At 42.1% G+C, this 27,568-nt stretch overlaps 1 protein-coding gene across 2 annotated transcripts in view; it reads right to left on the reverse strand.

The window, feature by feature from the left end:
• Window positions 1-27,568, reverse strand: part of MALT1 (MALT1 paracaspase) — a 37,720-nt gene continuing 10,152 nt past the window's right edge. The window contains exons 5-17 of one of the 2 annotated variants that reach the window (XM_060280345.2): window positions 25,466-25,644; window positions 23,278-23,374; window positions 17,691-17,723; window positions 17,277-17,303; window positions 16,236-16,268; window positions 13,722-13,925; window positions 11,660-11,837; window positions 9,191-9,265; window positions 7,656-7,783; window positions 5,066-5,215; window positions 3,708-3,865; window positions 3,400-3,525; window positions 1-2,014 (exon numbers count right to left, since the gene is read on the reverse strand). In XM_060280345.2, the coding sequence (XP_060136328.2) occupies window positions 1,559-2,014; window positions 3,400-3,525; window positions 3,708-3,865; window positions 5,066-5,215; window positions 7,656-7,783; window positions 9,191-9,265; window positions 11,660-11,837; window positions 13,722-13,925; window positions 16,236-16,268; window positions 17,277-17,303; window positions 17,691-17,723; window positions 23,278-23,374; window positions 25,466-25,644 (1,844 nt within the window). In that variant the 3' untranslated portion in view covers window positions 1-1,558. The remainder of the gene's footprint in view (window positions 2,015-3,399; window positions 3,526-3,707; window positions 3,866-5,065; window positions 5,216-7,655; window positions 7,784-9,190; window positions 9,266-11,659; window positions 11,838-13,721; window positions 13,926-16,235; window positions 16,269-17,276; window positions 17,304-17,690; window positions 17,724-23,277; window positions 23,375-25,465; window positions 25,645-27,568) is intronic. The other variant, XM_035100624.3, reaches the window with a different exon arrangement.

A 27,568-nucleotide genomic window follows, 5' to 3' on the forward strand; every position in this document is an offset into this window, starting at 1 on the left:
TATTTTAAAAAAGGAATTTATTGCCTTGCACATAATTATGAACAAAATAATAATAATAATGCTGGCCTTTTAAAATGACAGTTTAGATGAGAGGAGTACCTGTAAAGCTGATTCACTCTTGTTGACTGTTAAAGAGGCTGGGGTGTACGTATTTATAATTCACACAAGAATCTCTTTCCTACCCTTTTAAACTGGTTGCAGACATTGATCATGTAAAACACAACTGGTTCCAAAATGACTTAAGAGAAATTCTGCAGGTGCTTTTACTTAATCAAAAGTTTTTTGTACAGTGCTTGTTGTGGGAGGAAAGATTTGGGAACTTCCAGAGAACAGAAATGAGAATATCACCAATGGATGAGAGCAACATTCTGTTCAGTCCATCGTCCAGTTCCCATGCATCTAGACACATGGGAAAAGCACCAGATATCCAGTGGTATCCTGCCATCCTCTGAACATCATCCCCTCTATGTCAGAAGGTTCCCATACTTGTGGTTGGCGGGCCATCAGTGGTCCATGAGCTTCACTCAGGTGGTCCATGGCATGTTCATATTAAATATGCAAATTGCTTTTTAACTGCATTTTCCTTGCATTGCATTTCTCATTGTATTGATTGCAACTCGAATGCAAGTTGTTAATACAAAAAAAGAGCAACAGGCAGTGACCATTTTGCACACATGTCAAAAGGAACATGAGGGCAGATCAGGAGTGTAATAGGGTGGGCTTATGCCTCATGCAAACTCTGCTGGCGGGGGGGGGGAGGGGGCAGGAACGCAAACCCCGTGCAAATCGGGGGTTGCCTGCAGAAGAAATAAAAAACAATAAAAAATACAACTAAAAACCATTGGCAGAAAAATCATTACATAGTTCACCAAAACCGTCAGCATTTTTCAAGTGATGCCCCGGGGGCGGGGCGGGGCGTCTGTCTAACAACCACTGCTCTACTTCCAGTATCAGGCTATATCATTGCTTATGTAGCCAAAGCAGCAGCACCATGTAGACTTGAGGAACCCCAAAGTTTTTACAGAAAAAAATTCTAGAGGTAAAAACCCCAAGTGAGTGAGCCCCCACCCCAAGAAAGGACTATATGTGCTCAGTGCCTCATGGAATGCTGACTGTTAGGGAGAAGAGGATGGGAAATGATGGGGGGGGGGTAGAAATGCTGGAAGTCTGGACAGGCAGACCATCACACTGCAACACACTGTTGCAGTTCTGATTGTTTTCAACATGTTAAAAGAGAATATACATACTCTCCCATGATACATAGCTGGGCTTGAAGTCAATCACTCTTTCTTACTACTGTATTGCAAATGCCCTGCAGTTTCCTTATCCGGGAAAATAACTGGGAATTTCCTGTAGTCCAAGAAGATTTCCTAAATACATACGTGCCAACTCATAATCTCAACAACTTGGGATCCTGGCTAAATAATTCAACAGAACTCAAATGGGATGCCCAATGAGACCTATTAATGCCCTTTCCCCAAAATCCAAAACACACAAGCAGCACTGCAAATCGCTGCCCGAGGAATGTTGCCGCTAAACTGCCACACAGAAGTTTTGACTACTGTTGATGAGACAGCCTCAAGCTTCCTGAGAAATCAGATTCCAGGTCATCCGTCGTCTCCACAGGTACGTTGCTTTGGTTCGAATTGGATGGATATGACCAGGTTGGTGACCATGCGACCAACCTGTTTGGAGACACACTGCACTGGCACCTCACCGGTTGCAAAACACTTCCTGAGTGAGCAGGGCTTTGCTGGGGGAAACCTGTATAACAATGTGGCTGGTGATTGTGATGAGAGGGGCTATATCCAGCTGCCTCTGCACCAGGCGAGTGGGTGAAACAAGGCCCGTCAGGCCCACAGAAGCTGTGGAAACAGCTATTCTTTCTGTATCCTTGATGAATGTGCAGTCTTGCAATGAGGGGCTTGCCAATGTTAACCACCTTCCTTTCATCCACAACATCATCTACTCCTGTGTATTCATAGTGCAGGCAAACTGTGAAGGTTAAGTCTTCCTGTGAAATAATAGAAAGAAAATTCATTATTAATCTTCATAATAATGGCAGTTGTTATGCCATTCACATCTAATGCAGCATTCACTGCCATCGGAGTGCTTTTGTCTCCTAATCACACAAATTCACAGGACAAAAAGAGATAGGAGGAGCGCTGGAAACCTATTTCTAGCATTATGCTGTCAGCACACAGACACTGTATTTTAAAAGCAACTGTTACACCGGCCGCTAAAGACATTCTACTTTCCATGTTAAAGAGTTTGCCTTCCACATGGAATTTGCAAAAATTAAATGCAAAGAAGCTACTGTTCGCATCACAGATAACTCCAATACTCTCACTAACATAATTAGTTTTGTATGCTGACTGAATTAACGGCACTTCTGCATCTCGTGGGAAACAAAAACAAAAGATGAGCATGTCTGCCCCTCAAAAAATAAATAAATCAATTTTAGCACTTGCTATATCTTCATCATTTAGGATGATGTATAAGCCAAGGGACGCCAGCTGTTCTTTATCATGTAGATTCCACCCTTACTCCAATGCCACATACTGCAGTTTTATACTGAACAGAATAGTTCCTTCACCCAGCACATTCTCATTGCCCAGTCAGATTTGGCTCCTGGTCCCCTATTTCCCACCTCACAGTAGTGTCCTATCTGCACTATGCCTTTAAAGCAGCCTCGTGCCACTTCAAAACAGTCATGGTTCCTGGGAACTGTAGTTTGCTAAGGGTGTTGAGAGTTTTTTAGGAGATCTCTCTTCCCCCTCACAAAGCTACAGTTCTCAAGAGTTCTCTGGGAAGAGGGACTGACTACAAAACCACGCTGGGAATTGCAGCTCTATGAGGGGGATTAGACTCTAATGATCATCTCTGACCTTAGCAAACTACAACCCCCAGGATTCTTTGGGGGAAGCCACAAAGGTTTAAAGTGGTGTGATACAACTTTAAATGTAAAGCGCAAATGGGGCCACAACCATCATCGGAGCCCTGTTTTGTTTTGTTTCCGATAGCTTAGAATCAATAGAATTGAGTTGGTGCAGTAAGAAAGCAAAGGAGCTGTGATCCTACCACCACCTCAGCCTTGACAGAAACAAAACCCCTATTGCTGCCCTTCTCCAATATCTATGAAGCCATATTCAGAAATCTAGACTCGGAACCTTTTGAGACTGAAGGCCTTTGACGTATAATTCTCTGCTGACTTAACCTGCAAAACTGCATCTGTAGGGAAATCATACATTTATGCTGAGGTATTTCAAAGGGCAAGTAGTAACTGGAGGCTACCAATATGGGTGTGGGCCTGTAAAACATGCAATCTGTTTCATGCAGCAGCTGATGTAAAAGTGCCAAACAGAATGAGTTTGTGAGACAAAAGTATTGTGAAATGACCTTTAGCTTCTGCAGAGAACTTATTCGAGTGTAGAGACAATGTTTGGGCAAGTTCTTTGAAAGCAAATAGCTTCCGGTTTCCTCAGGAGTCCCCTTGTTTGCCCCTTTGGGGTCCACATCCAAGTCCTGTTGAATTTTTTTAAAAAAGCAGAAATTAATTTATAGGATTAAAAGCTATGTACCCACAGCCACCACCACCCTCTACCCGCTAGATCATATATTATGTGGTTTTTGGCCAAAGTGTAGATTTCATGTTTTTATAATCCTGTAAAGAATAAACTCATACCAAGCTCCTGACGCCAACTTACAAGGGGAAAATCTGTAACATAAGCTTTGCAAACAGTGATTTCAGAAGGCTTCTTTACTATGCTTGTGTAGACAATCAGGACATTGGAGAATTCTGCTGCGAAACCCAGCTGAATTTGAACACCGCAGGCAAACTGAAGGCACATGCTCTCAGGAAGTTCTGGAAACAAACACATTTTGATTAGTGGTAATACATAGATGCTCTCCTTCAAAATTAGTTGGGGAAATTGCATATTTCTTCATGCTGTACTTAGTCATTATCCAAATTGGAACATCAGGATTAATTTCAGTAGCTAGGAGATCTACAAACTAATGGGAGCAGATTATAATCAATCTTCAAGACTCCTTCATACATTCTGCACAGATCATCTCCTCCTGGCATCTATCAACAGTTCTGCTATTGCCCTAAAATGATAAGTAACTTTACTGGAGAGGATCTTGCTCCTTCACTTTAAATGAATTACAAGTTTTCATTAACTGAGCAGATAAGGAGATGAAGCTATGGGGAGGGGGGCTGGAAGGTCACTTCATATACCTGGGTGCCTGTGAGCTATGGTAAAAAAAATAAAAATCATTCCAGTAGCACCTTAGAGACCAACTAAGTTTGTCATAGGTATGAGCTTTTGTGTGCATGCACACTTCTTCAGATACCTATGGGTTAGTCACCCCGGGCTATGGGATGTCACTGACCCCTCATCATTATGATACTGACTGACTGTTTTGTGAACTGGCTATTTTCTGTTGTGGGATTTATAGTTGTTAACCATTGTGGATGTTTTGTATGGAAAGGTGGATATATACAACTGTAATAATGTGTTTGGCTTGACCCCTAAGAAGAAATTAAATAGCCCCACCCCACCAAGGTTCCACTGATTTTGGAGGCAGCAAAAAAAGGGGGGGAAATAAAACAGAGGTAGTGTTGGGGTGGGCAGAGATGTGTAGAACTCTCTGCACAGCCCAGAACCATGATGGGGATACAAACCATCCCTACTGTGCTTATTAGAATGATCATTTGATGAACAGAGGGGATGATGATAAGCCCTGGTCTTCAGCTGATCTGCTGGGTGTGGGGCTACACTGGAGAAGGTACCCTGAATGTGTGTGTACACACATGTGAATGCAAGAGGAGGGATGGCCACACCCACTGGTGGCATGCAGCCCCTGGAAAGTTTGCCAAGGGTGAGTGCAGTATTCAAGTCTTCCATTGAAGGTTAGCTATCCATGAAGTAAATGAACAAATAACCTAGGGAAATGAACCATTTGAGGGAGGTAAACCAAGTTATTTCATAAGGCTGTTGTGCACCCACACCCTGGGACATGAGGAGCTATAGATCAACTTGAACAGCATATTCACCCTTACCGTGAGCTTTTGCCCACTGCAGATTCCGCGCTAATGACTCTGCCGACGTTACTGTTTGCTGAATAGGATCAGTTAATGCTCTCTTCTCAGATAAGCTGCTGCGAATCTCCAAAGCCTGCTTGCCTTTGGTAAGGTGACACTTGCCCATATCTAAAAATAAAAGATGCAAATCATTTTCTGGGAACCAAAGCTGCTGAAAATTCTAATTAAAGCACCTACATTCCAGAAGAGCCGCCATGTTGCTATGGTTATTGTTGTGTCAGCGTTTCCATGACAAACCTGACTTCAAGGGGGCATTCAAGCCTGGCTGTTCAAAATTCACTACAGTCCAGAACATACTGTCCAAGTTCCTCTCCATGAGAAATCCGCCTCCCCTGCTCTTATAGCATTCATTATGACCCAAACATTTCTTAAGCTGTGTGGCAAGTTTCTTCATCTTCTCCCTCCCACATGCATAGGCATAGATCCTCCAGTCAATGAAATCGTTCCCAGGAACAGACATGTTTCTTAATTGCAGCACTCTACTTACTCTCATGTTCCAATCGTTTTACACTACAGATAAGCTAGACTGATAAGCTTTTCCAACAGTTGTCTTTTTTTAGTTGGGGTTCTCCATCTATTTTCAGCCACATCATTAGCACCCTTAAACAATTTTAATGCATTTTTGTCCACCTTTGTACTCTATATGCTTTTAAAATGTTGTTACATAACCACATTTTTCCTAAGGAAATTCTGCAGTGGTAGTAGCTTTTGAACATCGCTTCTGCAACTTAAAAAAAAAAGTTACTATATAAGGAACTGCCTTCGATGAATGGCTCATCTTGCCTAGTTCTGTCTATCCTGGCTGGAAGCAGCGTTCTGGGGCTGTGAAAGGAGATAAAGTATACCTTTAAAAAACAATGCCACCATTTGGGATGCATCTATTGCTCTGTGCCTACAAAGCAAGCATGCACAATTGATTTGATCCCCACTTTCTACCCCAATGTGTTAGTAGTATTGTTAAATGTTGTGCTTCCAAGGCCACCCACCCATTCCCACAGCCCTGTTATTCTTTTGTATATGGACACAATTCATTTCACAGCTTTTATAAGGGATTCAGTGCTACAGCACACTCCAATAGTTACCCCACCGTTACCCCACCCCCAGCAATGCCAGAAGTATGTCTTGATTGGCATGAAGGCAGCCTTCCGGGATTAGGATTGTACACAGTCACTCTCCAATAGACAACCAGCAGTCCCACTCAAGAACACTTAGGCATCCAGTTATTGCCATCTGGCAGCTCCTTGTCTGGCAGTTTCACTTCCACCTTCCCCAGAGCAGAAGTTGGGGCAGGGGGACCTTCTAGCGCTTCACTTCCAGGACCACATTGAAGCAAAGGAGACTTCTGAATGAGATCTGTGTCAGCATCCACTCCCTTCAGGAGCTCAAAAGAACTCCCTTTCTTCAGGTATGGTTTGCAGCTCATTAGGCTTCTGGATCCCTCCAGCCTCCTTCCATTCAATTCTCACCCAGGGCATTGGTTACACACAGTCAAAATTTCTCCCTGTTGCCAACCTGCCATTCCAGCCTCCCCCAAGCATTTTCTTCCTGCTTGCCTTTTGCCCAGCCACCCTCCATCCACCCCCATCCTTCTTCCCCGTGTTCTAAGAAATTCTGACACCTTCTCGAGGCCAGCAGCTGTTTTCTATCTGCCCTGTCAGGCAGCTCCTCAGGGAGGGGGGAAAGGTGTCTGTCTGTCTTGTTTGCCAGCAGGCTATCTTCCTAGCCATCCCCTACTGGCACAGGGTGCACTGGGGCAGGCCATTAATTTCATCTCAAGGAAGTAAGGGTTACGGGGATCAGGCTGTATTTCAGCTGACAGGCATAGCGGTGCCAAAACAGTTATTTACAATGGTTGGTGTGCATTTGTTCTTTATCCACATCTAGGAACAAGCAGTTTGGGCTGCTATTTGGGGGCAAAAAAGGAGTTTGAAAGGAAAGAGTGAAGCATGGGTGTGCATATACCTTAGCCCTGCTTTCAACTTCCGTTAAAAAATTACAGCCTCTCAGGGCTGTTTTTTGGCTGTAAAACACCCCCATCAAAACAGCTTTTACATGCATTTATGCATAACATGCAGTGTGCTCCAAAGGCCTCAAATGTGCAAAGGAAATATTTTGCACTTCACTACATTTGTATTCTGCCTTTCCATCAAGGAGTTCAAAGTTGCAAACATTCCCTTTTATCCCCTTAACATGTCCCCTCCCTTTTATCCACACCTCAGCTCTGTGAAGTAGATTAGGCTGAGAAATAGTGATTGGCTCAAGGTCACCCAGGGAGTTTGTAGCTCTGTGGGGATTTCAACCAGAGTCTCCCTAGTTCTACTCAGCCCCCCTAACTCAGATGTGGGCAACCACTGGTCCTCAAAAAGTTGCTGAACTACAACTCTGATCATCACTGGTCAACGTTTTCAGGAATGGATGGGAGTTGTAGTCCAGCAACATCTGGAGAGCCACAGGCTCACCACCCCTGCTCTAACCACTGCACCACACTTTTCTTCATCAAGCAAACTTCCCTAGTGGCTCAGGTATACTTCTCACAGGGCTTCCTTACCTTCTGCTACACCATCCAGCAGCACAGTAATTTTCTTGTCCTCCAACAAGCGTTCCTTCAAGAACTTCATGAAAATCCCATTGGCTAAGCCAGACTCCTGAATTTCAAAAGCTTCTGCTCCTTGACACCTTAAATGCATATTAACAACAGCAGAGGCATAAGATGGGTGGGGAAAGTATAACTGCAGCACAACAGAAGGCAAAAATGTTGCTTTGTCAAAGTAAAATAAAAAGCACTTTACAGGATTCTGAAAAATCAGTTCACGTTTCAAAATAAAGTATAAAAACAAAGTGTATGTTTACAAGGAACGTTAATAAATATTAATGTTTGCTCACAAATGTTTGCACCACCAGGATGTAATTTGCAGGGAAGCAAATCTTTACAGGTTGGAAAATCTGATTCCTTAAGCTTAAGTGATATTTCCAACCTGCAGAGTAACTGTGGCTGCAATCCTCTGCACACCTACATGGAAATCAGCCACAGTGAAACCAGAGGACCTTACATCCAAGGAAACATATTAAAAATTGTACTGCATAAATACCGGTGCTTACTAATCACAAGTTCTCAATGCTGTTGGAGAGATTTAGAAAGCATAGGTTCTGAAAATATATATTTGGGGGTTTCAGGAGACAACCCTCCTCATGCCAGCCCTGCCTCTGCCACACCTGATCACTATACCCACGCCCTGCTCCTCTGCACATTTGGCACACATGAGAATGCTGTGCATGCTGAAATACACATGCAGAACTCTGTCACACAAAGGGGGAATCTGGGGCCAATCAGTTTCCCATTGTATGCAGATACACACACAGCTGCATCAACAACAAAGGGATCTCAGGATTAGCCGCTTCAGTGGATGGTGCTTGACCTGGATCCAGGTCCCACCTGTGCCATGACTTCACTTACCTGAATATAACACCAGAGCAAGGCCTATTATCTTGTCTGTAAAACAGGTGTTAAAATCAGGTAAGAATTCTCAACTCCCCAATTAGTGGAATGAGGCACATCACATTTATCTGAATGCACGATCTCCTTTTATCACCCCAACCTGCCTTTTGAAAGGGGTTTTTGGTCAAGTGGCCAGGGAGCTGCTGCACTCAGATAAACCAACAAAAGGAATGTACCATGTTTATGTTGTGTTGAAGTGGGAGAGGCACACATATGTGTGGGGCTTACTTACACAAGGTTGAACGTTAATCCAAAAATGAAATCATGAGGTTCAATAGACTTAAATCATTTTTGGAGTAGACCCACTGATATCACTGGGTCTTAAGTTACTCATAACTAACTTGAATGCCATTGATTTCAATGGGTCTACTTAAACCTGAATACAACTCAAAGATTTTCTCAAATGTAATGTACCCACATGGTGTATGAAGGTCTGCTGGAACCACAAGCAGATTGTTGTCTTTTTATTATCCACCTCTATACAGTACAGAGTTACTTTGTTAGCTCAGAACACATTAACACAATCATTCTGTATCATTAAAATACACACCCACACAAATGCATGCAGGTAAAATAATTAGCCTTACGTGGCGTATCCATAAACAATGTTAGCTGTAACCTTCAGGGCATCCAAGATGAGGACGGTATTATCATATTCATTCCTTTAATAAATGTAAGAATACAAAATCAGAAGAGAAGCCTGAATCTTGGGCAATTTGAGGATTAAACAAAATGTTTTTTTATATCCAAAGCCATGACATTATTATATACATAGAAAATTCTATATACCCCCCCCTGCAAATTCTGCCATTTATTCCATCACTTCCTTTAACAAATCGAGCAACAGAGAACTACGGTAAGCAAAATTTGCTTTGGTGGATTAGTGCAAAGTGCTTCCTTCCTCAATCATGAGCTGCTCATGTTGCAGTTGCATAAAAGTCTCCCCTCTATCCTAAGAGCTCAGTCCTAAATTAGGGACAGGAAACCTGTTGTTCTCCAAATATTGTTTGACTCCAACTTCTGTCAGCCCCATATACATGGCTGATGGATAGGGATTGTGGGAGTTGAAGTCCAACAACATCTGGAGAACCACAGGTTTCCGTCACTGTCCTAAAGTGCAGAACTTGAGTCAGTCTTGCGAGCCATTCAGTATTATATACAGTAAGAGTTGGTTTTAAATGGGCTTTAAAGAATTATTTGCACCTGCTTTTTAATGGACAATGATGCTGGTCTGTGTTCTTAGTGCTGCCACTGATTTGAAACGAACTGTTTCATTATGTACACCTGAGTTTTAACCTGTTTTATGACTGTACTGTATATATTGTGAACTGCCTTGAGAAGCCCATCTTGGCCCTGAAATGCCAAGAAATAAAAACCCAAAGCCCTCTTCAAGGACCACAATGAGAAAGAGAACCTCTGGCGAGCAGAAAATAACCCTGCAAACTGTTTGAAAGAAGGGGAAGATAAATACGAAATTTAAACCAGTTTTCATTTCTTTCAACCATTTGTGCTCTGCATGGTACTGAAATGCCTAGAGAGAAAAGGCCCCTGATCCCATTTTCCCTATGGGTCTTCCTATCTCTAGATACGCCTACTGCATCTCTTCTCTTACATTTACTTTCCCCCCTCCATTTCCTGTCTGTATCCAGGGTATATATCCTTGCCTGCTTGAGTAACCACTTTATGCATTTAATGAAGTGGGCTTTGTCCCACAGAATCTTATCCAACAATAATTTTGTTAGTCTTTAAAGGCAGGCGTGGGGAACCTAAGGCCCAGGGGCCAAATGTAGCCCAGGCCTTGCCCCCTCACTGGCTCTGCTCTGACTGCTCCTTGAGTGCTTTTGCCTGGCTGGAATATGTCCTTGAACTGTGATCAATGCCTTTTGCTTGCCTTGTCGGAGAGATGCATAAATGGTGTAAAAACCTCTGGTTTTGGCCTGGTGGGAGTGTACAAAAGAAATAATTTGCTGCTCAGCTGCCTTTTGCTTCGGGCACTACCCACTGCAGGCATCCAAGCTCCCTGACACTTGCCCAGGCTCATTGGCAGAAAAAGACCCCACACTCATGCTTTTCACCCTGAAACCTCTCTAGAGTTAGGCCAAGGGTGGTGGTGCTGTTACGAAGCACCCAAACCCAAAATGGTGCACAAGCTCTATAAAAATGCTTTGCTTTGGCCTAGATGACTGGGTGGAACAACACCTAGAACAGGGCTACACATTACACTTGCATGAAATGCAGCTGGAATCTGCCTGTCAAGAACTTTGAAGATTCATGCCTGCCTGAAGCAATGTTTTATTTTGAAATCTTTAAAATAATATTTCAGTTTCCTGTTAATTACGTTGCTTTGAATGTATGCTTTATATCTGACTTTCTTCAGTAATGTTATATTTTGGATTGTTTTATTTGATGTTTCAGTGCGTTGTAAACTGCTTGGGAGATGTTTTCGTAAAAATATAAAGCAGTATAGAAATGAAACGAGTAATAATTATAGCCAAGGAAAGTTAGGAGGGGCTTGAAGTAAAAGCTGTTATCTCTTCCTAGCTAATATTCCCTACTAGCTGGGAGGCAGAAGAGCAGGGAAGTACTGTAATGGAAAGAAGAGAGAAATTTTTTTTCTCTCTTTTCAGAGAGAAAAAATGCCAGCCTGACACTCCACCTTCCCAGTCAATAGGATGTCAGCTTTATCTGTTAGAAAGGAGCTTTCAGTATTTTGAACAAGCTACCCAACTCTGCTTTCATGTGGTAATCAAAACACTGTTTTTTCTGAGTGGGAAGAACAGAATTTTTATCTGAATCACCATTATCTGGATTATGAACCATGCCCTCCTTTGTTCCCAGAGACTGACCCAACAAGTCAAACATGACCATGTAGCAAGTTTATTTTATTCCCCATTATTTTGCTTTCGCTCTGAACTCCCAAACCTGGAGAAGAAAACGGAAAGATTGTGACACTTGCATACAGATGGTCGAGTTAATAAAAGCTGGCTGTTTTTCTAGTGTCAACATGGTTTCTTGAGCCTTGATCTACTAGGGAGGTGATGAAAGCAATTACATACCTTTTTCTGCACATATCCAGTAAAAATACATTGAGGCCAGTATCCTTTTCTTGCATCCGTTTGAGAATATTTTGTACACACAGACAGTTTGCAGCTCGATAGGGATTTGGGGCATCTAAAGGAACCATAAAACTATTACCATAGTTTTCGTAGCCATGGCCAGCATAATATAATAGCCCTGGGGAGAAACAACACTCACAGTTAAAATACGGTAGCTTTTAGCTATTATATTCATCAAACTAATTCAATTAAATTAAGTTGCAAAGAAAACAAGAATAATGAAGTTTTCTATAGTCTTAAAATCACACTTGCCATAAGTGGGACAGTGGATTTGCTGCAAGCAGATGCTGAATGTGCTCCAATCTCCCCATTCTTGGGATGAGGTGAGCAACAGCCTTGTGCACTGCAATACACATATAGTGGCACATTTTTACTATACAACACACTGAAGTGAGGAAAGCAGCAGCTGTGAATTTATGTTTTGCACTTTGCACTGCAAATGACACTTTTCTGGGAGTAACCCAGCTGATGCAATATTATGGTGAACACTATGAGCATCTACAAGAAGGACAAGTCTTTCTGGGTATGGAGGTAAGCCCACCAAAATGCAGAAAACTTGGGGTAGGGAACCTATGTTCCTTTAGATGTTGTCAAAGTACAACTCCCATCAGCCCCAGCCAGCATGGCCAACGGTCAGGACCAGGCGTCGGCAACATTTTCTGGCCGTGGGCCGGAGCATTCCCACAGACTATCATCCATGGGCCGGACATGCGCAGAAGCGATTTCTGGCACCACGCTGCCCATGTCTGGGGTGCCGTAAATTGCTTCTGTGGCTGCGCTCAGCAAGTCCCCGCACCGCGCTGGTTAATTGCAGCGCATGGGCCGGATAAACAGCCTCCGTGGCCATATCCAGCCCATGGGCTGGAGGTTGCCAATGTATGGTCAGGACTAATGGGGGTTGTAGTCCAGCTAGAGGGCCACAGGTTCTCTACCTATCCAATCAGAGTCATGGAATTGTAAAGTTGAAGGGACCCCGGAGGCTCATCTAGTCCAACCCCCTGCAATAAAGCATTATTTCATGTTCCACAAACACTCTGTGTAGTAGTTCCTTCCTTATTTCAGATATTGTGATATATCAATATATCGTGATGTTCAGCTGGTGATATATCACAATATTGAAAACCGGTTATCGCCCAGCCCTAGTGTATGTGGTTTAGATGGGAGTGTAGAATTTTAGATGTGGAAAGAGTGTACAGATTGTGCTATGCTATCTTCTGGAACTCTTAAAATATTTTGCTACAATGGAAAAGGACATCAATAAAAGAGAAAGTTGAAGTCAACATATTTTGGTGTAGTTTGTGATTTGAGACGTCATCAGTGCCCAGCAGTAAATCTATAGCTGAAACTGACCCAAAGGTGCCCGGCAAGCTAGCACTAAAAAAAGGGAATGGGAAAGTATGCTGCCGTCAGAAAGTCTGTGGACACTTTTGCTGCTCCAATAAATCTTCCTGTCATTGTGACCCTTTGGCTCAGGCATATAAAGGGCAGAAGGCATTCTGAATGTCAGTCCAGCCAGCACAAAATGAGACAAGCGTCAGCCATTTGATCAATAAGAAATTCTCAATATGGGCGGCTTTGGGAAGAAGGGCAGGATAGAAATTAAGTAAGTAAGTAAGTAAATAAGTAAGTAAATATTCAATAACTTCCCCTTGCTGCAGTAACTTCATCTGGCACCTGTTGCCAATTTAAACCACTGCTTGGCCCCACAATAATAATTTTCATGAAAAATAAATATTTGGTGTTATTAAGACAGTTTATGGCAGCTTCTTATGTTTGGCCTCAATAATGTTCTAGCTTAACATAACATATATGTCTATCTATCTTGGAGTGCATCTAAAATTAATGGATGCTGCATTTTCCAGTTTTTCAGGCACCAAAAATTATATAATAGTTACATAATATACGGGCATAGAGCATAGGACAAGATAATTTGGAAATGGAAATATTTAAAAGGTACATTCTGATAATCAATTTGACAGGCTGTTATGCTACTAGTTCTTACCGTATACTCCTTTGTCCAGCAGCAGTAGGAACTCATCTACCGCATTCCGCATCTCAGGTTCAGTAAGATCCAGCAAAGAAACCACTTTGAAGTCCAGTTGCCTCAGCAGGTTGGTCAGCTCATAAACATCCACTAACGGAGCCTTGAGCTTAGGATGATTATAATAGCTCATGTTTCCCATCAGCAGTGCTACTTTGTCTACCGCTGCAAAAGCAAAAGCAAAAAACATGACAGGATTCTTGTAGGGCAGCATTTTCAGAGTTTGGCCACGGGATGATCAATAGTCAATATTATTATTATCTCTTACACGTTGAGTACTCCCCATGTTGAAAAGGTGTAAGGGTTTGTTATGTCTTATAATTAGATATTCCAGAGTGGTGGAGGGCAAGGAGTCTAAACTATGTCACCAAAGTCACTGCTTATGCTAACCATCATTTATTACCCAAATCATGGCTTGAACGTCCAAGAGTATAGGCAAACCATGATTTAAATGTGCTTAGCACTCTTTAGGTGTATTGGCTCCAGGAGGTGAAGCAATGGATTGTCAATTCAGATACTATGCCATAGCATAGGTAGCACAATCCGTAGTTTACAACCCACTTCAAATAATGGTTTGGCAAATCACAAACCGTGGTGTACCAATTCAGACAGCATACAACACCATTGTTAAGCATATTCTACCATGGTTTGCCAAGTTATCAGAACTGAGAATATTAGGTACTGATAGCTCCTTTAACACTGTATATTTATCTAGTCAGTTTGAAATAAATGCTTTTTAAAAGAACCACATACTTTATTTATCATAATAAGATTTGACAGCTTTCCTGGAACTATCATGAGCTGATCTCTTTAACTTGGACTTAATTTACTGTTTATACTTGCAGCTTTAGAAATAAACAGATCATTTATAGATGAAATACAATCTGCCAAGCTCCATCACAATGAAAGCCATTTTAGAGAGACAGTTACAAATGACTGCACACTCCCAAGGTTTCAATGACCACTTGTTTAATGGGTTGATACAACACAGAGTCATTAATACAGGCTTATTTACACTGACAGCAAAATATATTTGAGCTGTTCTTATCCCAAGAGAAACTGTAAATTAGTGAAACAATCTGCAGACTGCCTTTCTTCTTATAAGTAGAAGGCAGCAAAAATAATTGCTTCAATTTGAGAATTCAAAACTAACTTTTAGTCAAAGTATGCTTATTAAAATCAATGGACCTAGTTAGTTATGGCCATTAAATTCTGAGTAAAAGTTAGTTGACTACAACATTATGCATTTGTTCTTTCATTGCTTCCTGAAACTTAGAACACCAACTCCGAATTCTAAGCTCCACTTTGCCTAGGAAGTGTAAAGCCCTAGTGTTTTAAAATTCAGTTTTCTTAGCTCTGTTGGCAGACATTCAGTAGAGTAGATTCCAGTGCACTGAGCTGGTCAAACCTGCATCTATTCCATATAAATCATTACCAGTAGCAGCAGCAAGTCTAGGCAACTTCATTCCATCACAAGAGATAAATTTGTACAGCTTAACTGAAGCAGTTCAGCAGCAAGCATAATATACTTCCCCACTGCAATGACCTTTCTCATGCAGCATGGAAATGCTGTCATCACGCAAATGGTTTGCATTTTGCTGTGCTAACAGAGTGACCTGACCTTTTGTTATACAGGTCTATACTTTAATCTCTTTTATCGAGAAAGTTCTATGCCAAGAAAACAATCTAATTCCAGTGGAAACTTTCCCAGAAGGGGTTCAAACACCCTCTACAGGAAGCCAAATCTCACGTTGGGCAACGAAGCAAGAAATTAACCTTGCCTGCAAAGAAACTGAAGAGACATTGCTTAATTTAGCCATTAGGAGCTCTACAATTAAAACAAAGCAGTGAAAACCCACTGATGTATTTAAGCCCCATTTCAGACTCCTCACAATTTTACAGGTCTTTTTCTCTCTCCCAATTTTCAAAGAATTATGAAAGCACCAACAAAAGACCCACACGTATTTCTTAGTCGGGCAACACTATTTTAACTGGTTATTTAATAACATCTGTGGAAAAGAATTTACCACTATTAAGCAAGTTCCCACATAGAGTGCAAAATGGGTGTGTGCAATCCAAAGCATGGAGGACCTAATGCTTCATATACTACCACAAAAAACCACACACTGCTAATAGATTTTAGTTAGAGTACAACAGATATTGATTAGACAGGAAGGTCTAGGGTTTTTTTTTTTGTACCACCCACTCAATACTAAAGGGGAATTCAAGAAGAAATATTACAGCATACAGGATTTTTTCTTTTTTTGGTTCACAAAACTTTCTATCCCAAGTACATCTTTTCTTTCAAATAAAACAAGTAAAAGTGTTAACCAAATGGAGTACAAAGTACTGAAAACTGAGAAATCAGCCTCCCTCAATCTAGTCCTCTCTAGACCAGCCATCTGGCAAGCACTAGACTAGGGAAGGGTGCTCTAGATTATAGCCATGTTTCTAAAGAAGAATTTAATTACTCACCAAATTGCCTTTCAGTTGACGGTTCTTTAAGATCTGTTTTTTTATATAAAAAAAGAATGAAAAGGTTCACTCTGTTGTCAACATATTTTGCAAATGAAAAAGTTATTCAGCTTGGATCCTACATGTCGTTTACATTTTAAATATGTTTACATCATTTTTCTCATCCACAATGTGGTTTGTATATTTTTACATTCTATTGATTACATTTGTAAACCCCTTTAATCTGAAGATCTCAGGGTGGTTGACAGAATTTTCATGTATTCTAGTTTCTAGTACAATTTAAAACCAAGCAGGCTACAATCCTGAAAACATGCAGTATATCACCATCCAATCCTCTTATGTCCAACCATGTTGCAAGATATAAATTTGCAATATAGCACTGGTGACAGACATGGGATTCTGCTTGGGGGAGATGGGAGAGAAATAGTAGGCCTCTGTTGGTGTAAACTACACAAAGATGTGAGATAACCAACCCTTGTCTCCATGCTATATAAAAGGATGTTTTGCTACTACTGCACTGCTTGCAGTATCAAGGTACAGAAAATATTCTATGCAAGCAATGTATAATTCCTAATGATTTAGATACACTTAATGATTCCATTCCTGTGCACGTAACCCACCAAATATATAGTGTGATGGGAGTATTTTGGAATCTACAGTGGTGCTTGGCAAAAAGCAGACATGTGCTCCTTTAGCCAGAGAAGAAATGACATGACCTTTTGGGGAACAAAATGCTTGGCACAATCCCCAATGGAGTCATTATTTGATACCACAGATTTACCAAACACCTGATGGGTGTCATCGTACCTATTTGACATTAGGCCATTCAAAGCTACATCATTAACTCCATGCTAACTCAAGCAATGAGACAGATTCAGTTTTAAACCACCTTTCCCAACCAAATTCCCATGAACAGGTGGTCTTGAAATGACAAAGTCAAATCTAAATTTGGTTGTTTGGCCTTGTGCTCTTTAGCTTTCAAGTGCTTTTGATTGTTTTTTGTTTTTACTTATGCACAATTAAAAAGTATGTTTTACTTACCAAGCCCTTCAAGGCCACTTAAGTCCTCTGAAAAAGAAAATAGAAAACTGTAACAAATATGTATTTGAGAAGCTTGTTAACAGAGATTCAAGAGCAGGATTTTGCTACATCTAACAAAGTCAGAGATGGAAGGAATGTAATGTTTACTGATAACATTTCATGATGATCTCTTTAACACAATAAACAGATAAAGCAGCTCCACCTTCAGAGTGAAAGAAAAAATATGCAGTGGAAGTTGTAAGGTAGAAATGAGAAGCTCATGCATAAATATGAGATTATGTTACATCAGCTCTGTATATAGCATTATGGTCCAACACACTGCACAATTCTATTTTAGCGATAGAACCCATAATCTCCTGAATTCCCAGCATGCAGAATTCATCAATAAACTCTACAACATTTGGCTGACTTTACCTTCAGAGCATTCTACTGCAATAGATTTTCCACCTTGAGATTTAAGGAAAAAAGAAGAATACTGAATGAAGTTCTTGATTGCATTTATGACAATCATGTTTTATAAAGAGAAGGTAGAATCCAATGTAGCGTTAAGACAATTGTTCTGTCCAGTTGCTACTATACATAATTTTGAACCTTGTGTTGATATACACAAGACAGCATGCTGCCAAATTAATCCTGCATGGAATCATGCAACTAATCACTTCCAAGCCATCCAATAGTACCCTACAGATAATCCTGTTGAGCTCACAGCATGCCACAAATGGAAAGAAATCAAAAGAACAAGCACATGTACATCAGACCTGGGGAACAGCTCCCCCCCCCCCCGATGCTCTTGGATTCCAACACCTGTCAGCCCCAGCAAGCATAGCCAATGGGCAGGGAAGATAGGATTGGCTGCTCAACAAATATCTGGAGGGCCACAGGCTCTTCACCCAATGTACATTTATTTATTTATTTATTTAAAAAAAATATTTATATATCACCTTCTCACAAAACGCCGGGGCAGTGTAAGTAAGACAGCCAAGACACAGGTTGCAGGAGAGAGAAAAAACCAATCTCCATTCTGTAGTACCGTGTTTCCCCTTTTTTAATACGTAGTCAGAAAGTAAGCCATGGCAGCATTTTTTAGCATTAGTGAAACATAAGACACCCCCCGAAAATAAGGCATACCTCCATGCCGTGTAGAACGAGACCGTCGAGCGCCCCAGCCAGCCAGTGGGACCCAGCCAGCCAGAGGGGCCTGGAACCGGCCGCTGCTGCAGCAGCGAGCGCCTGGAGCGCCCGCGCCAGCGGCCTAGCCTCTCTTTTTTTTGCCTGCCCGAGGCAGCCTGCCGCCCTGCCACCATAACCGGCGGCTGCAGAGCAGAGCGCTCCGCAGCGCCGGGCAGAGCGCAGTGGCTTGGCCTCTTTTTTTTCCTTTTTTGCCTGCCGCCCCGCCACCGAAACCGGCAGCTGCAGAACGGAGCGCTCCGCAGCGCCAAGCGCTCGGAACGCCCTGCAGCGCCAGGCGGAGCGCAGCGGCCTGGCCTCTTTAATCTTTTTTTTTGCCGGCCGCCCCGCCACCGGAACCGGCGGCTGCAGAGCGCTCCGCAGCGCCGGGCAGAGCGCAGCGGCTTGGCCTCTTTTTTTTTTCTTTTTTGCCTGCCGCCCCACCACCGAAACTGGCAGCTGCAGAGTGGAGCGCTCCGCAGCGCCGATCGCTCGGAGCACCTTGCAGCGCTGGAGGGAGCGGAGCGGCCTGGCCTCTTCTTCTTCCTTTTTTTTGCCTGCCACCTCGCCACCGGAACCGGCCTGCTGCCTTGGTGCTTGGAACCGGCTGCTGCAGCAGCACCGCACAGAGCGCCCAGCAGCACCCCGAGCCAGCTGCCTGGCCCCTCCGAGGAGGCCTTAAGGTACAAGACATCCCCTGAAAATAAGACACCGTGGGTTTTTTTGAGTAAAAAAAAGAATAAGACGGTGTCTTAAAAAGGGGGAAACACGGTAGATGTATCATTGGTATACCTATTGACATTCGCTATTGCATAGCCAGGCAGCAAGTTACAACATATGACAACTTGCACCCATCTGATCAACCTTGAACTAAAGTTCTTGTTCATAACCACTTAATGTCACCTCCTAAGTCAAATCCTATGTTAAATGTGCCTGCACAGTATATAAGGTAAAATCCTTATATATAAGGTAAAGGGACCCCTGACCATTAGGTCCAGTCGTGACCGACTCTGGGGTTGCGCGCTCATCTCGCATTATTGGCCGAGGGAGCCGGCGTACAGCTTCCAGGTCATGTGGCCAGCATGACAAAGCTGCTTCTGGCAAACCAGAGCAGCACATGGAAACGCCGTTTACCTCCCGCTGTACCGGTTCCTATTTATCTACTTGCATTTTGACGTGCTTTCGAACTGCTAGGTTGGCAGTATATACAGTATATACAGACACATAATACACTGAATTATAAGCCTCCTTTTGTGGTTAACATTAAATGAAAACAAAAATGAGGAAAATTATTTTAATTCAGTGCACTGCACATTAGTTTTTTAGGCTGTCCCAACTTGACTACTCAAAACAGCATGCAGGGAGAAAGGCACCAATGACATACACACTTTTCGTGAATGTGAACAAGTCTTAGGAACTCAAATTAGCTTTTGTTATAAAGTAGTGGGTAGCAGACTTAGAAACTTGGTAAGTGATGTAGAGATCCTAGCTGCTAATCTGAAGTGTCAAGTTTCTCATATGCACATGATGCGGCTAGCGAGTCTAACTATTTCAGAAATGAGTAAGCTTGGAGGAACACAGAGGTTAAGCTATTTAGACAAGGTCATAAACTTGTGTAAGTGAAAGAGGGTCATTTCACAAATCTTCATTATAATTGCAAGAGTCGCTGCTATGGTGGTAAAATAAAAAAATTCCTTCAGTAGCACCTTAAAGACCAACTAAGTTTTTATTTTGGTATGAGCTTTCGTGTGCATGCACACTTCTTCAGATACAGTGAAATGGAAGTTTCCAGGCACTTATGTAGAGAAGGGGTGGGGAGGGGTGGGGATGGGGAGGGGGGATCACTCAGAAGGGTGGTGGAAATGGGTGATTGACTGACTGATAGCTGTTGATGACCGCAAACGACTGCAAATGGTTTTGCATGAAAAAGCAAGGGTTGAGATGGCTGAAGATCGCTTATCATGTATAATGAGATAAGAACCCGATATCTCTGTTCAAACCAGGTCCCTCCATGGTTTTGAGCTTGGTGATAAGTTGCAATTCAGCAACTTCTCTTTCCAGTCTATTTCTGAAATTCTTTTGTAGTAAGACAGCTACTTTGAGATCTTGTATAGAATGTCCTGGGAGATTGAAGTGTTCTCCTACTGGTTTTTCTGTCTTCTGGTTCCTGATGTCAGATTTATGTCCATTTATCCTTTGGCGTAGGGTTTGGCCTGTTTGTCCAATATAGAGAGCTGAAGGGCACTGTTGGCATTTGATGGCATACACAATGTTAGAGGATGAGCAATTAAATAGTCCTGAGATGGTATGTTGGATGTTGTTGGGGCCAGTAATGGTGTTGTCTGGGTGTATGTGGCAGCAAAGTTGGCATCTGGGTTTATTGCAGGCTCTGGTACCAGTGTCCATGTTAAGTCTGGTGGTTGTATTATTGTGGGTGAGGAGTTGTTTAAGATTGGGTGGCTGTCTGTAGGCAATGAAAGGTCTTCCTCCCAGAGCTTGAGAAAGGGAGCGGTCATTGTCCAGGAGAGGCTGTAGATCTCTGATGATGCGTTGTACTGTTTTAGCTTGGGAGCTGTATGTGATGACTAGTGGTGTTCTGTTATTTTCTTTTTTGGGTCTGTCTTGCAGCAGGTTCTCTCTAGGTATCTGTCTGGCTCTGTTGATCTGTTGTTTAACTTCATCAGGTGGATATTTTAGTTCTAAAAAGGTTTGCTGTAGATCTCTTAGGTGAGATTCTCTGTCTGTAGAGTTGGAACAGATGCGGTTGTAACATAAGGCCTGGCTGTATACGATGGATTGTTTGGTATGTTTGGGATGGTAGCTAGAAGCATGTAGATATGTTTGTCGGTCAGTTGGTTTTCTGTATAAGGTGGTGTCTATACGTCCATCCTGTATTTTTATAGTAGTGTCCAAAAAATGTATTTCTTGCATAGATTGGTTCATTGTTAGGTTGATGGTGGGGTGAAAGTCATTGAATGTCTGGTGGAAGGTTTCTAGGGTCTGTTGTCCATGTGTCCAGATAATAAAAATATCGTCAATGTATCGCAGGTACAGGAGAGGTTTGAGTGGGTAGGAGTTAAGGAAACGTTGTTCTAAATCTGCCATGAAGATGTTGGCATACTGTGGGGCCATGCGGGTGCCCATGGCTGTGCCGCTGATCTGGAGGAACAGATCACCAAATTTGAAGTGGTTGTGGGTAAGGACAAAGTGGCAGAGTTTGGTAGCAAAGTCCGCTGTGGTTTTATCTGAAATGGTGTTCCTTATGGCTTGTAAACCATCATTGTGTGGGATGTTCATCATTGTGTCGGGTTCTTATCTCATTATACATGATAAGCGATCTTCAGCCATCTCAACCCTTGCTTTTTCATGCAAAACCATTTGCAGTCGTTTGCGGTCATCAACAGCTATCAGTCAGTCAATCACCCATTTCCACCACCCTTCTGAGTGATCCCCCCTCCCCATCCCCACCCCTCCCCACCCCTTCTCTACATAAGTGCCTGGAAACTTCCATTTCACTGTATCTGAAGAAGTGTGCATGCACACGAAAGCTCATACCAAAATAAAAACTTAGTTGGTCTTTAAGGTGCTACTGAAGGAATTTTTTTATTTTACTTCGATCCAGACCAACACGGCTACCTACCTGTAACCAGTGCTATGGTGGTGTTCAGCATCAAGAGGTTGAGCCTGAAAGGCTTCATATGTTAATTTTCTTTGGGTCAAGTTTTAAGATGTATATAATGGACCCAGGTGGCGCTGTAGTTAAACCACTGAGCCTAGGGCTTGCTGATCAGAAGGTCGGCGGTTCGAATCCCTGTGACGGGGTGAGCTCCCGTTGCTTGGTCCCAGCTCCTGCCAACCTAGCAGTTCGAAAGTACGTCAAACTGCAAGTAGATAAATAGGAACCGCTACAGCGGGAAGGTAAACAGCGTTTCCATGTGCTGCTCTGGTTTGCCAGAAACGGCTTTGTCATGCTGGCCACATGACCTGGAAGCTATACGCCGGCTCCCTCGGCCAATAATGCGAGATGAGCGCGCAACCCCAGAGTCAGTCACGACTGGACCTAATGGTCAGGGGTCCCTTTACCTTTACACGTATCACAGCAGTGACCCAAAGAACTTACAAACACAATATGAGCACTAAAGCAAAGTATAACCTTCCCCAAGCAATAAAACCTAAAAATACAACTATGCAGATAAAGCCCATGTGTTACAGATCCTGCCCCATTGAAAGAAGCTGCAAATACCTGAAACCCTTCAAATCAAGGGCCAAAAGCCCAGATTAAAGGGAAATATTTTGCTTGGCATCTAAAATTAAAGACACTGAGGTCCAGTGCCAAGGGCGTTCTGGCGGTTCCCTCGCTGTGAGAAGCCAAGTTACAGGGAACCAGGCAGAGGGCCTTCTCGGTAGTGGCACCCGCCCTGTGGAACACCCTCCCACCAGATGTGAAACAGATAAACAGGACATCTGAAGGCAGCCCTGTTTAGGGAAGCTTTTAATGTTTAATAAATTATTGTATTTTATTGTAATAAATTATTGTATTTTAATACTTCTGTTGGAAGCTGCCCAGAGTGGCTGGGGAAACCCAGCCAGATGGGCAGGGTATATTATTATTATTATTATTATTATTATTATTATTATTATTATTATTATTATTATTATTATTATTATACCACCTTTTTTCAGGCCAGAATGTAAAAGACCCCATTCTACCAGGAAAAGCTGGACAACAAAGTATGGATGCAATGGAGGCAGCAAAGTTTGTCACTGAGTAGGCTCACTAATGAGCACTCAACGCCAGATTCTGTTTATTATACCCAATAAAGAAGCTTCTTACCTATAACAACTTTTATCTTCCTGCTTTCTTGATTGTCTTGGTTGTTGTATACACGGCACCAATATGTACCTTGGTGTTCGGTGTCTATGCAGGAGACCTAGAAGGATATCTGGTAGGATATACTTAAACTGCATTCTCAATAATTCCATCAGTACTAAGATCAAGACTTAACAAAAAATTTGTACACCCAAAAACTCTAGAACACTCTGTTTAAACACCCCAAATCGTCTGCTGTGAAATCTAAGCACTGAGGTGGCAAACCTTTGTTTTATCCCTTAACATAGACAACTGGCACATGTTCTATGTTATTTTTTGCAAGTTTTTAAACAAACTAACTAACAGGTTTTGCTTTCTTGTGGGGAGGTGATTCAGATCTGCAGATTTTGAATCCTCTGTTCATGACCTGTCCTAATACATGGGCTGTCTTAAGTCTACTACAGGGGTGCAAAGGGGTGGGGAAAATCCACATCTTATAGGAATTTTAAGGGGGAGAGAAGAGTTTTCTAAAATAAGACTTTAGTGTCCAAGAACAAAACTGTTACCAACATTACATGAAACTAATAATTTATTTGCATAGGTCAGCGCATTGGAGGATTGCATCTAGCTCTGCATGAAATTTGAAGTAACTATGAACTATTAAAGACCTTGTGTGCTGTCTCTACCCACCCAGTTAATACCTTAGGAAATAGGATACATGCAATTAAACTCGCTTCAGAGTTCAGTACTCCAAAGAGATTCAAGCAGATATTATCAGCATGCTAATGACAAGAGCATGAGGAAGTTAAAGAACATCTTAATTTATATATAGAATTTCAAGATCATGCTTTTAAAAGTATTTATTTCCAGGCGGCTTTTAATTTATATTTGATAACACTGATTCATTTATTATTTATTTTCCAGACCACCTTTCCAGATGTATTTTTATAAAGCAAAGTACAGAAAAAATGAAAAAGACATTTTAAAAACAAAGCATTAAAATGTACAATTAAAAATATTAAAATGGGAAGAGTAGTGAAACTATTATATTCCAAACCAGCCATTCCACATAAACCCTGGCTTACAGCCATTAAAAGCAATCCTTACAACAATAAAATATATCTCCTAATAAAAGCAGACCAACATAAAAACATGCTGGTCCCATCTAAAAGGCAACCAGAAAGGAGTTGAAGGATCTCTCAGGGAAGCGAGCTCCACAAACAAGCAGCCATCACCCAAAATATCCCCTCACTTGCACCCACTGCCCTCAAAATGGCCGGGAGACAAGCATGTACCACTTGATTCATTGTCAATTTAGTAAAATGTTCCACACGGTGCTGCCCTTGAAAATGGTCTGGCAGTTGCAGCTGGTGCAGGATGCATCTGCTAGTGTATTAAGTGATTTTTCTTACCAGAATCACATAAAACTCATTCTGTGCAAATTGCACTGGCTGACGTTGTGCTACTAGGTTCGATGCCATCTTGGCAATTAAGGTCTGCAAAGGGGACCTTGCTGGTTTCACAGGGCCTTCTCGGTTGTGGCATCCCAGCTACAGAATGCCCGCCTCCAGGAGATTTAGCTTCCCTCATTGGTTGCCATAGACCAGACATGTTCAACCGGTCGACCGCGATCAACAGGTAGATCGTGTTGGTGCTCCATGTCGATTGCGGTATTTTAAAAAGTGATCGCCTGTGTGCTCCTGATCGATCGCTCTGCACCCCGCCCCTGGCACTATGTCCCATTGCCACCATCACCACTTTGAAAGTGGCAGTGTTTGAAGTAGGGAGGACGGCATATTGTTGTATGAGCTATTCAGAGCAATCCTTCCCCAGAAAAGCTCAACAACTCTGAACACTGCTCCCCCCAAAAAAGCTCAACTACTCTTGGCAATGACAATGGGTAGATCACTGCCGGTTTTGTTATACTGGGAGAAGATCACAGTCTCTAGAGTTGGACGCGCCTGCCATAGACCAAAAATACTCATCTTTTTCTGCAAGCATTTGGAAATACCTGAATTTTTCAGGTCCTGAGATGTGGATAGCTGCTGTTTGATTTTCTTCCTGATTTTAATGTTTTTAGTTTTATGGTACAGTAATAGTATTGCGTATATGGCTACAGTATTTGCTGTGTAACTCCTGCCTGCCATGCTGGAATTATTACTTGTGGCAATAAATCTAACAAATAAACAAAGGCAAAAGAGTTAAGACTCACCGTATAGACCTTTTTATCCCCATTAGGCAGTGGAGATCCATTTCTGTACCACTGATATTGTGGCATAGGGATTCCTATAGCTCCGCACTGCAGAATCAACGTTTCCCCTACTAGCAGGTTTTGGCACTGTGGATGGATGTAAATATGTATTTTCTTTTCAGGTAAATCCGGACAGTTTCCTTAAATGCAAGATTAAGAAAGGGAATTTGAGATTCTTCAGCAGCTGATGGTAAAAATAGACACTTTGTTCATTTATGTACATTTTATACTACTTTCTATAATTAAAAAAACCCTCTTGCTTATATAAAAGCAACTTAAAAGTACAACAACGTTCACGATTTGATACTAAACAGATTTGGAACATGCACTACCTCTTTTTTGCAGCATACCCAAGAAAGGGGAGCTGCAAAATTTGTGAAGTGTTTCATTGCTTTTCTAAAAACACATTTTTAAAGATGCTTTTAATTGTTTAAAATATATTTTGTTTTTAATAGCATAGTTGTAACTTTTTTGTGCATTTGCCACCCTGGGAGGAAGGGTAGGCTATAAATGCACACTGCCCAGGCTTGCGCCCTGAGGAGGTCACTTTGCCGCTGCTAACACAGCGGCTGGACTTCACCCCTGGAGACACACTCCATTGTCTCTCGAGACAGATGGATGCCAACAGCAACCACTTGCCACAGCAAGTGTGGAAGAGAGATTGTGAGGGTGGGTTCAGGGGGAGGGGGCTTACATAGGAAATCAGCAGACAGCGGAAGGGTCCTCTTGCTACCCTACAGAGCAAAAACAACAGCCTAGGTTTCAAACTGCATTAACTACTGGATATCTTGCCTTAATAGATAAGCTAATTGAATTTTTTTTAAAGTAAAGATCAGAACCCTGCACAGCAAGTTATTTCAAGTTAGTGACACCCTCCCAAGGCATTCTGAGAGACTCACATTGAGTTCCTGCATTTTGTTTCCTGTTAACACTAAAGCATTGCCAAATATAACCTGCGTAACACACACACAGACTCGTTCTACACAGCTGAATGCCACTGACAGTAAGGGAATAGCATCAGTCTTCCTGTTTCTTCACAGGGCGCTTGCATATTTCTAGGGGAGTACATTGAAGGAGTTGCACTTCAGACCCAGGAATGGGATTTACCTCCCCTTAGTGGTATTAGAAGTGCTTGATTGGGGGGAGAACCATGTAAGGCCACCTTGAGCTCCTTGGAGAAAAAGGTGGGTTATAAATGCAATAAATAAATAACAACCACCACCACCTGGAATTAATTACCGTAATGTATGTGTATTTAAAACAAAACAAAAACTAAGCTTCTGTGGCCAAATATTTCTAACGCACAAACATAAGCTAGCAAGATGTTAGGTATGCATTGAATGTGTGGCACTATGGAGTGCACACATTGTACCATTAGAGCAGAGCAGGATCTGTCAGAAGTTTGTAACTCAGTTGTTGTGGTCAATCAATCATGTGTCAGCGTGCATGGATTAAAAGGTTTAGACAACCCAGACACATGCTGCAGTTGCCACCTAACCTGTCAAGGACTTTGGATTAAAGGTTCAACATCATCATGTACTGCATGCATTGAAACTCTCTGGTCTTCCTACAGCTCCAGATGCTCTCGTTTTATAGGACACGAAGAGCAGGCAGACTGTGTTCAAGGGGGTCCAACAATTGATGTGCGCTACACGTATACAAGGCTGCTTTCAAAGAAGACACTGAAATAATTTACTAGGCATTTTGTGCCTAGTAAATGGCTTCATGAGATATATTTAGAAACTCTTGAAGCCATTATATACACAATACAAATAATTTTGAAACAGGAAATATTCAAAACAAAATTCCACTTTGTTCCCCAAGATGTGCCCAACAGCCAGGTAACTGAGTTCCACCCAAGGAATTATTTGTTCTTTCCCAGAGGCATTCCTGTTGATCATTCTCTTATTCACTACTACCACGTCAGTTCACCCATCACACAACTAAACAGATTTTCACAAATAACATGAACAGTATTTCTGTATCTCTTAGGTGTTTTTAACCGTATACACACACACTTCTTTCCCAATCTTCTACTGTTACCAATTAACCAGAGTGTGGCAT

Source organism: Zootoca vivipara, chromosome 10 (assembly GCF_965207765.1).
Source record: "Zootoca vivipara chromosome 10, rZooViv2.hap1.1, whole genome shotgun sequence".
Classification (NCBI taxonomy): domain Eukaryota; kingdom Metazoa; phylum Chordata; class Lepidosauria; order Squamata; family Lacertidae; genus Zootoca; species Zootoca vivipara.